At 33.8% G+C, this 12,505-nt stretch overlaps 1 protein-coding gene across 9 annotated transcripts in view; it reads left to right on the top strand.

Annotated features, from left to right (window-relative positions):
* The window catches only part of DIAPH2 (diaphanous related formin 2), a 1,001,991-nt gene that overhangs the window by 633,126 nt on the left and 356,360 nt on the right, over positions 1-12,505 (top strand). For all 9 annotated transcript variants that reach the window (XM_059156886.1, XM_059156884.1, XM_059156888.1 and 6 more), the window contains one exon: positions 5,041-5,165. In XM_059156886.1, coding sequence (XP_059012869.1) covers positions 5,041-5,165 — 125 coding nt within the window. The remainder of the gene's footprint in view (positions 1-5,040; positions 5,166-12,505) is intronic.

The following is a 12,505-nucleotide window of genomic DNA, read 5'->3' on the forward strand; positions in this document are numbered from 1 at the left end:
GCCTGCCTCTCTGCCTACTTGTGATCTTTGTCAAATAAATAAATAAAATCTTTAAAAAGAAAAGTCTACACATAGTAAGTACTCACTGAATTTTAGTTATTACTTTAGAGTTCAAATAATAACTAACCCCTATACCTTAGGAAGACTAGTTGTAGGAACTTGGGTTTTTGTAGCCTGGGCAAATTAAAAAGATGCAAGTGACCAGGTCAGGGTCCTAAGGTCAAGTCCCACACTGGGCTTCTTGCTCAGCAAAGAGTCTGCTTGAGTTTCTCTCTCCCTCTAACTCTCCCTCTGCCCCTCCCACTCATTCTCTCTCTCTCAAATAAATAAATCTTAAAAAAAGGAGAAGAAGAAGAAGAAGAAGATAGAAGTGACATCTTTCCCCTAAAATAGGGAATAGACTTAATCAGTGTTGTTATGAGGCCACATGAAGACTAATTGTTAAGACTTCAAGTAGGCTGATTTTGATTATAAGTAAACAAATTTTTCTAATTATATCAGCTTTCAAAGGAATAAGCCATTTAGGGCATAATGAATCCTCTGTTCTAGATCTAATTTTTTTTTTTCCTGTATCTAATTTATATACCACTGGAGATCCACTGAGCATCTTTTTCCAGGCCACTCCCCACCCCCAAGCCTGGGCCACTTGTCTTGCTCCCCATTTGAAATGGGAAGTTAATGCTCCTGAAAAAGGAGTTGGCCCTGATGGAGACAACCTGGGACTCTAAGAAACCACCTGTAATTTTTGTAAAGCTATGGCCAGTTCAGTAACTTACTCCCTTACATTCACTTTCTTCCCCTTTCCTTCATGCCCATTTCCCTCTGATTATACCCCACTTTCACCCCTAATAAGGCAAGATTTGTCTTAGGTTCTATTTTCTAGGAATGTAGACCATGACACTGTATAACATAAGTTCTTAAAATTTGAGAGGCTTGTTCAAATCTCTTTTAAGTTCACTTGTAAGTCTAAGATACTGTAATTCCATCAATTAAAGGATATACATTTTAAATAATTGTGTTGTTCATTTAATGTAACCATGAAATTGCATCTGATCTAGAATCCTTGGATTATTACATCGCTGATATTTTATTTTCTTTTGTTTAGGCATAAATTACTAATTTATTAGAGGGGAAGACAAAGGAGCCTAGCAAAGGTGTCCCTTCCTTGCCTTCCTTATCCCAGTTCCTTACTTTCCTGTTTGTCTTAAGCATCTCCTACAACCCTGCACCTTTACATATTATTAGACATATTTCAACTTCCTGGTTCTTTTCCATTCTCACTAGTAATTGATATGGTAACTTCCAATCATCATTGTATCTATCTTCTGTATGCACATTCACTTGCAGAAGTAGGCATAAATTTGACATATGAATGAAATCATATGGTATTTGTCTTTCTCTGAATGACTTATTTCGCTTAGCATAATACTCCCTAGCTCCATTCAGGTCAATGCAAATGGCAAGATTTTATTCTTTTTATGCCTGAGTAATAGTGTGTGTGTGTGTGTGTGTGTGTGTGTGTGTGTGTGTCTTTTTTCTTCTCAAATCTAGGGTTAGGGTGTTATAGTTATGGCCAGGGCTAGGGTTAGAGCCAGAAAACAAAACAAATAAGCAAAGAGAAAGAAAAGAAAGAAACAAAGCCAGAAATAAGACACTTAACTATAGGGAGCAATCTGATGGGTTAAATAGGTGATGGGGATTAGGGGGTGCACTTGTGGTGAGAAGCACTATGTGTTTTATCAGAGTGTGGAATGACTATATTGTACACCTGAAAATAATACTACACTGTATGTTAGCTAACTGGAATTTAGATACAAACAAATTTTTAAAAGAAACTGAAAAAAGTGGGCATAAAGTTAAATGGGAACCAAAACTTTTTGAAATATGCATATTCACCCAACATCTGTTGAGTTTTATTTATGACAAATGCAGAGGGATAAGCAAAGTATTAGATATAGATACTTCCAATATGTAGGTTGAGGTTTTATAATGGAGGCTCTGTGTTTATGTGCACAAAACAAAAATTATCAAAGTGGAAGGTGATCTGTGGAAGATCACTTGAACAAACAAAAGTGCCTATATATGTTAGAGAATTTGGACTCAAATTCTGGAGGGACTTTTAGAGGACTTAGGATTTGACACGTGAAATTGAGGAGGAAAGATGTCTAGCAAATAGTGCTTTATTCAGAATTCAACTTGATTAAAAATATTGTCTCTTGTTATTTGAGATATCTAGACTTTTGTGTGCATAGTACTTGCTTAGGCTATTTCTGTATTGAACAATCAGAAGATGAAATTACCATTTCTTCTAATGGGAGTATTACTAATGTGACCTAAACCTGGCCTTTGGACACATTTTGTTTATTACGGAATGTTATGAGTTTATTACTTTTATGTAACCTACATGACATAACAAGTTATGAATTTCATACCTTCAAAATTTTTCAATCAAGCACAAGAGGAGAACATACCTTTTGAGTAATTTTTGAGACTCAGCTGGAAAAATGCAAGTGAAAAAAAAAATCTGTTTGAAAGCAAGAGGAGGGTGCCTGGGTAGCTCAGTCGGTTAAAGCCTCTGCCTTTGGATCAGGTCCTGGGATCAAGTCCCGCATCGGGCTTTCTGCTCATCAGGGAACCTGCTTCCCTTCCTCTCTCTCTGCCTGCCTCTCTGCCTATTTGTGATCTCTGTCAAATAAATGAATAAAATCTATAATGAACTCCTGAAACTCAACACACACGAAACAGCAAACATATCAAAAAATGGGCAGAAGATATGAACAGACACTTCTCCAATCAAGACATACAAATGGCTATCAGACACATGAAAAAAATGTTCATCATCACTAGCCCTCAGGGAGATTCAAATTAAAACCACATTAAGATATCACCTTACACCAGTTAGAATGGCCAAAATTAACAAAACAGAAAACAACATGTGTTGGAGAGGATGTGGAGAAAGGGGAACCTTCTTCCACTCTTGGTGGGAATGCAAGTTGGTGCAGCCATTTTGGAGAACAGTGTGTAGGTTCCTCAAGAAATTAAAAATAGAACTTCCCTATGACCCTGCAATTGCCGTCCTGGGTATTTACCCCAAAGATACAGATGTCGTGAAAAGAAGGGCCATCTGTACCCCAATGTTTATAGCAGCAATGGCCACGGTCACCAAACTATGGAAAGAACCAAGATGCCCTTCAACGGACAAATGGATAAGGAAGATGTGGTCCATATACACTATGGAGTATTATGCCTTCATCAGAAAGGATGAATACCCAACTTTTGTAGCAACATGGACGGGACTGGAAGAGATTATGCTGAGTGAAATAAGTCAAGCAGAGAGAGTCAATTATCATATGGTTTCACTTATTTGTGGAGCATAACAAATATCATGGAGGACAAGGGGTGTTAGGAGAAGGGAGTTGGGGTAAATTGGAAGGGGAGGTGAATCATGAGAGACTATGGACTCTGAAAAACAGTCTGAGAGATTTGAAGTGGCGGGAGGGTGGGAGGTTGGGGTACCAGGTGGTGGGTATTATAGAGGGCACGTATTGCATGGAGCACTGGGTGTGGTGAAAAAAATAATGAATACTGTTTTTCTGAAAATAGATAAATCAATTTAATAATTAATAAGTAAATAAATAAAATATTTTTAAAAATAAAGAAAAAGAGGAAATAATTTCCTGCACAGTGAACTCATCCTTTAAATAAAGCAAGCAATGACTGTCAAGCCATTAGTAAATTTTTGGCAGACTTCTCTTATAAAGAATCATTTTGAAGCTTGTCAGAGCTCAACAAGTGGAACTTAATTGGAAAGTGTTATTTGAATTGACAGATTAATAGAAAAAAAATTGTCTTTAGTGTTGGTGTTTGATTTTTAGTCTCTGAACTTCCATGTATATTTAAGGCAATTTCTCCTTATAAAGTTATAAAGGTGTGGGTGTCAATGTGATGAATTTGTGTCAGAAGAGTCTGGCTAAAATTTGCCAGGAGGTTGATTTTGTCAGCTCTTAAATTTTTCATTGCAATTCTGATAGGCCTCTGAATGAGAACAAAATTTACTTAAAAAAAAAAAAAAAAAAAGAATTGTAATAGTACTCTCTGTTTCACAGTCCTTTAATGAAAAGAACAATGTTTCAGAGCCTGGATTTAAAAACCAGTGTCACAGTCTAACCTACTAAATTCTAATACGCACCTTGTCTTTTCAAGTAGAATCTGCCAAATGCATTGATACTGATAGAATTGCCTTCATTTGTAGTTGGCAGTCATTCATTCATAGAGTATCTATAAAATAGTTTAAAATGTACCTCTGCTAAGAGAGGGCATCATAAGAAAACTGGTAAATGTGCATGTTTTTAGGAGCAGTTTGAATACAGTTCTTAAAATTATTGGTTGTCAATGCAGAGAGAAAAAAGTACAGATAATGTTAGGGGTAATTAAAGCAATTAATGATAGTGTTTGAGGGCACACTGAAGCTTTATTGTTATGTATGTGCATATGTATTTCTGGGGTTTGCTCTTAATTCTCTTTATGTATCAACAGTAACTTTCACATCTCTATGCATATGAAAAGTACTAAGGATAAAAACTTTTATCATAGATGTTGGTTTTTAAAACTCAGGATGTTTCAGCAAAAGAAAAATATTCGAACCCTTTTTATAGTTTATATCATTTATATAGCCAAGAACATGTATCAACAAAGTAAGATCTCTTTGAACCTTGGTTTCTCTTTAATCTTCAAATTAGATTTTAAAGAATGAATTATTAGGAATTCCATCAATAAATTTAAATAGAAATGGCTTCATTTGAACTAATGGCTGAATAAAATGGTGACATTCTCTTATTAAACATGATTATTTGGGATATTATATTACACATTTTCACTTATGTCATGGAGAGTAGAATCTTCATGAGCAGTAATTCAGAAAAATGTGAGTTGACTTTGTGGAACTATTCTGCACATTAGAAAATAAATGATACTGTTTTCTTTTAGTTTTTTGGAATATTTGGTAAAATACTCTAAATACTTTTGCACATTGTTCTTTAGTTTCAGCTCAAATTCTCAAGAGCAACCTTACAGCAATGGAACAACAAATTATTAATCTGGAACGTGACATCAAGAAATTCCCCGAAACAGAAGATCAACATGATAAGTTTGTGGAGAAGATGACAATATCCTTTATTTATTCAAGCATTTTGTTTATTAGTTTCTCTCTCAATCTCTTTCTCTCTCTCTCTCTCTCTCTGCCTCTGTGTGTGTGTGTGTGTGTGTGTGTGTGTGTGTGCGTGCAAGCGCACACGCGTATGCACAAGGAATATGTATTTACTGTGTAGTTCTAAACTTACCAGTCTATCTATTCAGGCTGTCTGCGTGAGTTTGTGTATAGGCTGTTTTTATATCAACAGCATAAATTTTAGTTGACAATGTTTGGAACTGGGTAGAGTAGGCAAGGAAACAATTATATGAGAAAAAAAAAAAGGCCATTTCTCAAAGAAGCATTTCATTTAAAGGTCCAATAAATATGCAAGGTAAGTCTTATAAGGCTTGTTTAACCAAAAACAAAACAAACAATCCCCTTATGTAACCAGTTGGTTAAAGGAAATGATCACCATAAGATTTTTTGGTCAGGCACTTTTTTTTTTCCTCTTTGCATATGTACAGGTATTTCCTGAGGGCACACATGAATATTAAAGGACAATTCAGAAAATGACTAATATCAGAAGACTGAAAGGATTGAGAAGGATAGGTAAAATGAATGCCTGGTTGGATGGATAGATGAATTGATTAGGAGATTATGTATTTAAATAAATTGTAGAAGCTATGTATATAACATTAAGCATTTCCTTCTAAATAGATACTTTTAAATCCCATTTTATATACAGTACATTCAGATAAAACAGAAATATATGAAAGAAGAACTTGAGATATAGCATTTAGATTGAATTATTTAATGTTAAATCTAGCATCTGAAGATAAACTACATTAGAGCTGGGTTGTTTTTTTTCTATTTTGGTTTTCAGAAGTTAAAGCCATATCCTCCTCCTCTAGGTTTAAATAAATATCTTGAATTGCTGATCGATCACCATTTTATATCACTAGAAGGGAATAAATACTGTAAATTCTTTATCTGATAATAAGTAAATTCTTCAACAACTATATGGAAGTAACCTTGTTTCAAGGGTAAATCTATTGCCTTTTTCTTCTGTGATATGCTTACTTTCCTGCCAAACTTAGAAATTATGGTACTTAACTCAAATTACTTGAGAATGGCAATTTAGATTTATGTGAAAAATGGTTTTTCATTCTAAGGCTTTGGGTTCATGAATTAATACCATATTTTATGTTGTCCATTAGTGATGCCAAGTACTTTAATAGCTAGGAATACTGGAAACATAAGTTTGTGGGTGACTAGAGGCAGGAAATCCTCAAAAATAACCTTGGATTATATAACTTCCCTTATCAGGATACTTAATGTGAAGATTTAACTTTATGATTTAACTTTGATTAGATTTTCCTTGCAAATATATCATATTGTCTTGTGGCTGAAAACACTACTACATCTTTCAGCTTTTGATTTTGGTTCTTGCCTCATATATTTGAATTTAATTCCTGATCCTTTTGTTCTTTTTAACGTTTTCTTCTTCTGATTGGCTTATGGCCACATAACAACATTAAGGAGGCTTTGTTGCTCATTTATTAAAAAAAAAAAAAAGTAATTTCCGACTCATGAACTTGGCCTAGACTATTTTATTTCTGTCTTTATGCAGGTAATTAAGCACTATAAAATGAAAATCCAGAGCCTTCTGTATCTGTATGTTACAGATGAATGGTTATTCTTCATTTAAGTGGCACTAAAGTGTAACTGTTTGTCCACAAGGGGATTGCAAATGATACTAAATGTATGGGGCTCTTACTTTGCATATCGTACTTTTTTTGAAAAAAAAAAAAAAAAAGCACAGCAATTTATTTTAGGTAAAAAGTTTAAAATATTAAGTTGAGTTGGTTAAAAACTCCAATTTAGGGGCGCCTGGGTGGCTCAGTCCTTAGGCATCTGCCTTAGGTTCAGATCATGATCCCAGGACCCTGGGATAGCCCCTGCATCAGGGTTCCTGCTCAGCAGGAAGCCTGCTTCTCCCTCTCCCACTCCCCTTGCTTGTGTTCCCTCTCTCGTTATCTCTGTCTGTCAAATAAATAAATAAAATCTTTAAAAAATAGTAAAATAAAAAGTCCGAATTAATGAGCTACGATGATAAAACTGTTGCTCAAACTATTCTTGCTTTGGAAGACTCCATAGGCACCCACTGAGAGTTTTAATCTAGAAAATGACAAACAATATACATGATCTTCGTATGTATATATGTTATGTGAATTCTGGTGCTTAGTTAATATTTTTGTACTCTTCTGGCACTTCTGTAAGAGAAGGATATTTTAATCCAGAAAGGATGCTGTAGGGCACCTGAGTGGCCCAGTCAGTAGTTAAGTGTCTGCCTTCAGCTCAGGTCATGATTCCAGAGTCTTGGTGTCCAGCCCCACATAGGGCTCTCTGCTCAGCAAGGAGCCTGCTTCCCTCTCTCTCTCTGCCTGCCTCTCTGCCTACTTGTGATCTCTGTCTGTCAAATAAATAAATAAAATCTTAAAAAAAAAAAACTCAGGAACTTCAATAACATTAAATTAAATCACCACCTTTTTGGTGCATGCATGTAAAATATAATCAGATTTAGAAAGGATAATCCAAAACTTTTTAAAGGAAATGTAAAAAAATAATAATAATAACCAAGAAAGTAAAAAGAAAAAAAAAAAGAATAAAACCTCTTCTATGAATGGAGAGTGGCTCAGGCTTATTTCTGCATCCTGAAAAATAGCCAATAGCTTTAGAAGGAACCTTATCAGCTCCGTCTCCCTTTCTCTGTCCAAAATTGGTTGCTTTTTCTGACTCCAAAAAATAGATGGGAAGAGTAAACAAAACTAATTTTATAAGGAAACGAAACGGGGAAATGTGAGGAAATTGTCTTATAAATCTAACAAGTAGGGAGGTTTTAGGATCAAAGGGGATGATCTGTTATGGATAAACCAGCACTATATATATACAGGAATGCACATTGTTCAAAAACCTAAATAATCATGTAGGGAAATTATTGCTATTACCCTGATTTTTTTTTTTTTTAAGCAAAGTTCTTGGTATTCTTCATGGGCTTATGCTCATTATAATATTGGAAGTTGTAGTTCACTTGTGCAGTGAATTAAAATAGAATCTATATTTTTTTTACTAAGTTTAACAATGGTAATATTCTCATTTATTGAATGTTTCCTTTGTATTAGACATTCCTAACTTTACATATTTGAACTTTTCAAAGATGTTCTTATTTATTAAATGAGGAGTATTTTCCATATCTGATGCTAAAACTGACCACCCTTATGCCTGTTTCATTATTTTAAGCTCGAATCGTGTCAGAATAACTTCAACAGCTCATGAAGTTATTTGTAATAGCCCTGTTGGTTTTAATTCATTAATTTCTAGAGGCTTCTCTTTTTCTCTTTGAAGGTTACAAGAAATTATATACTCTACGTGTGTGTTTGTCTCCTGTTGCTAATAATGGTGGGGTGAGGTTCAGAATGACACCTGAAATCACAGAGTTTTGAAAAACAGCCCATACTAAAAAGAGATGAGAGGCAACACTGTGAATGGACTGCTAATCAATCCTTAGGACTGTTCTCTGATTTGACATTATTTGTGGGTTCCGATTTTTGCATTTGTTTTTTTCTTCTTCACCAGTGGTGTGGCTGCACAAGAGTCTTTCTTGCCTTTTTTTAAAACAAAGCATCACTTTTACTTACTGCTCCTTGCTTTTTCTGACAGGAAAGAACACCATTCTTAAAAGAGGGCTTCTTAGACTTTTAAATATGTGTTGTGATTTATTCTTCGCATCTTAAACTGGATAAAAAGCATATTAACAACAATGTTGACCTTACTGCTTATATCCTGTTGACAAATTTCTTACATTTACTCACATAGGTTTTGTCAATGACAGGGCTGTCTGTTGCCCAAAACCAGCTTAGCTTTTTGATTGACTGATGGCAAAATCATTTCACCAACTGGAGGGCAGGGAGTGTAACTCAGCAGCAGGGGCACCTTTAACAAGTTGACAAGAAGAGCTAACAGAAGGTTAATGACATTAACACCCATCAACTATCCACTCCCAGGATTTCCTCATAGTAGGAAGGAAAGTCTTTTGAAGTAGTTAAAAATTTTATTCCACTTTCTTTAGTAAGAGAATTTTTTTCAAGATGAAAAAAACCACAGTTATTATTCAACCACAGTAATGTTAATCACATTTGAAAACGTGCCAGTAACAGGTTTTTGTGAGGTAATGATTCACACTTTGTGAAGTAAATGCCTTGTAATCACCAAAACAAAAACAAAAAGAAATGTCAAAAGCTAACTCCTCCCCACTTTTTTCATATGGATATAGTAATCCAGACTGTTTTCTAGCTCCTGAAGAAAAATGGAGAACCTTAGACTAGTCTGGAGGAAATTTCACTGGATCTGAATCTCTTTCATTACCTGCAAATTGCCTGCTGGTCTCAAACTCAGAAAATTAGGAGGTTCAAAGCAACAAAGCAAACTTTTTTATGAGACTGCTCAGGGAGAGAGGGTCCAGGATTAAATCAACCAACCAACAAATAAACGTTGTCAGTAATGGAGATAATTCATACACTGAAAAGCAAATTGTTTTAGGAAACCACATAGGGAAAATACTGCCTTTTTAAAAAGGAAGATAGTTACCATTCTTTGAAATACACACTCTTCATAATAGTATCAAGTCTTTTATTTTAATTATTTGTGCCTTGATTTGAAATAGTCAAATATAATAATAAAAGTAAAAGTGATAATAAAATAGTAATAATAGCAAACTGTTTCGGGAATGTCATGTGCCAGTCGCAGTGCTAGGAATATACACACAAATATGTATACACACACACACTCATACACAAATAATCTCAAGTAATGTCCAAAGCAATCTTATGACTTAAGTACTACTATTAAAACCACTTTAAAATATCTAAATATTGAGTCTACAGAGGTTCAAAGATTGAACCACATGTGTGGGATCACATATATAGTAAATCTAGTTAATGAGAGCCAGGATTCAAGTCTTGATTTTTCAGACTCTAAACCTTGTGCTCATAGCCATGGTATTGTATAGCCCTGGAATCAGAAAACTTTATAAATCTGAGATAAACTCCACATTTGTTCACTGTCTAACTATTTATTGTTTCCTTTCCAGTCTCCCTCAAATGGGAGAAATTTTCTTCTGGAAAGGTTTGTAAACTAAGTTAAAAATTAGCTGCTCACTTATACCATCTCCTCTAGAAAGCCTACCTTAATCATTGCAATAAAAAAAAAAATTTTCCTATCCCTGCATTCTTACAACATCTTAATACTCTGATTATTATACTTGCTAGCTTACTTATTCTCTGCTTATATGCATGTCTGTTTTGCACACTGGGTTATTAAGTCTTTTGAGATACAGATTCTTACTCACTTTTGAGTACTCTGCAATAAACCTGGCACAGTGCTTTGTAGAAAGTTATCTTAATAAATGTTCTGCAAGTAAATGGAAAGCCTTAGCTTCTTATCCTGTCATAACTTCAGTTTGACAAAAGAAAGGAGTCTAAAATGTTTCAAATATTATTCCTTTGTTATGTTTTAATTTAAAATGAAGATACTAAGAATTATCTCTTAAATGGAAGTCACATTCTAAGAAACTTTCTGAATGGAGCAGGTGTTTTTTAGGATCTGTCAGGACAGAAGTTTTCTATTAGAACAGTCTTGCTTGTTTGAACTTCAGCACAAAATTACCTAGACTATGAGCTATCTATTTCAAATTTTGTTTAGGGAATTGATAGACATTTGGTTCATGATGCTAATGGTGAGATGAGAATATACTTCTCAGTTTAAAGGATGCATAAATCCTTTTAGGCCACTAGAGACTAATAAGGGAAACCATCTTTTCAGAACATAAAATGGGATGTATTTTGTCTGAAAGAATTAATGTACCCCCCCAATCTGACAAATTCTCATTATTCCCACCAGATGCTAAGTTTTAAGAGATTACAAGTTTTTCTATAAGACTTATTAACATTGAGCAGGGATGACATTTTTTTTAAAAGCTTAAAAAAATAAATAACCCAATATAGTTACTTTTTTTGATGTGCACATGTACTAAATAACAGGTAACATACAAATGTCTTTATATATATATATATATATATGCATATATACATATATATATACATATATATACATATATATATTTTATACACATATATATATATATAATTTAAAGCCATTTTGGTATTTACAAGGGCATAAATTGGGTATCATACCATATCATAGATTCATAGCATGAATCTATGAGTTCATTTCCTTTTGTTTTGATTTAAAATTTACTAAAACTTTATTTTCATTTAAGAAAGGCATGTATAGCGTGTTGAATATGCAGTTTATAGACAGTGAAAATGATATTAGTATAACTATTCAAGTAATACACTCTTGTAGTAAACTCTCAATCATGTACTATTTCTATAATGTAGAAAAATATATCAGTATCTTTACCTATAGTAGAAATCTATATAGTTATTTATAATTAGGATCAGTTTGAGATATAGTTTATGAAAATGACAGCAAGTAAACTTAGCTTTTCATTGAATATTTCTAGCTCATTTCTACTGGTTTTAAACTTCAATATATAGGAGATGAATTAGCTTTATAACATAACTACTAAAAAACATGCAAGAAAAAAAAACAAGTCAGTGTGTTTAGTAATCATGTGTTACAAAGGTAAAAAAGGATAATAACCAATTTCATTGTTCTAATTCATTAGTGAAGTTAGAAAGATAAAAAAATATGTAACCAACATCACTAAAATTACCCAATTGAATTTTGATGAGAATGGAAAATCAATGAAAAATTAATGAAAGAACTATAGAAAAGCTTTCCAAAATCATCGGTGAGAAGAGGAATATGACATAGTCACCAATTGATGTTGTTTGGGTAAAAAAATGTCATGAGTAACAGTTGAAAATGGTTCTTAGGGGTGAAGGTATCAACCCCTCTCTACCTCATCAAAAGCAAGCATTTAGTAAATGTCTTTCTCATGGATACTAAGGCATTATCAAATTTATGCATAGAAAATCTGTTCAATTACTGATCTCTAGATTCTTTTTTTTTTTTAATATAATTTTTTATTTTTTAGCCATTCTGACTGGTGTGAGGTGATATCTCATTGTGGTTTTGATTTGTATTTCCCTGATGCCGAGTGATATGGAGCACTTTTTCATGTGTCTGTTGGCCATCTGGATGTCTTCTTTGCAGAAATGTCTGTTCATGTCCTCTGCCCATTTCTTGATTGGATTATTTGTTCTTTGGGTGTTGAGTTTGCTAAGCTCTTCATAGATTCTGGACACTAGTCCTTTATCTGATATGTCGTTTGCAAATATCTTCTCCCAT

Source organism: Mustela lutreola, chromosome X, assembly GCF_030435805.1.
Source record: "Mustela lutreola isolate mMusLut2 chromosome X, mMusLut2.pri, whole genome shotgun sequence".
Lineage (NCBI taxonomy): Eukaryota > Metazoa > Chordata > Mammalia > Carnivora > Mustelidae > Mustela > Mustela lutreola.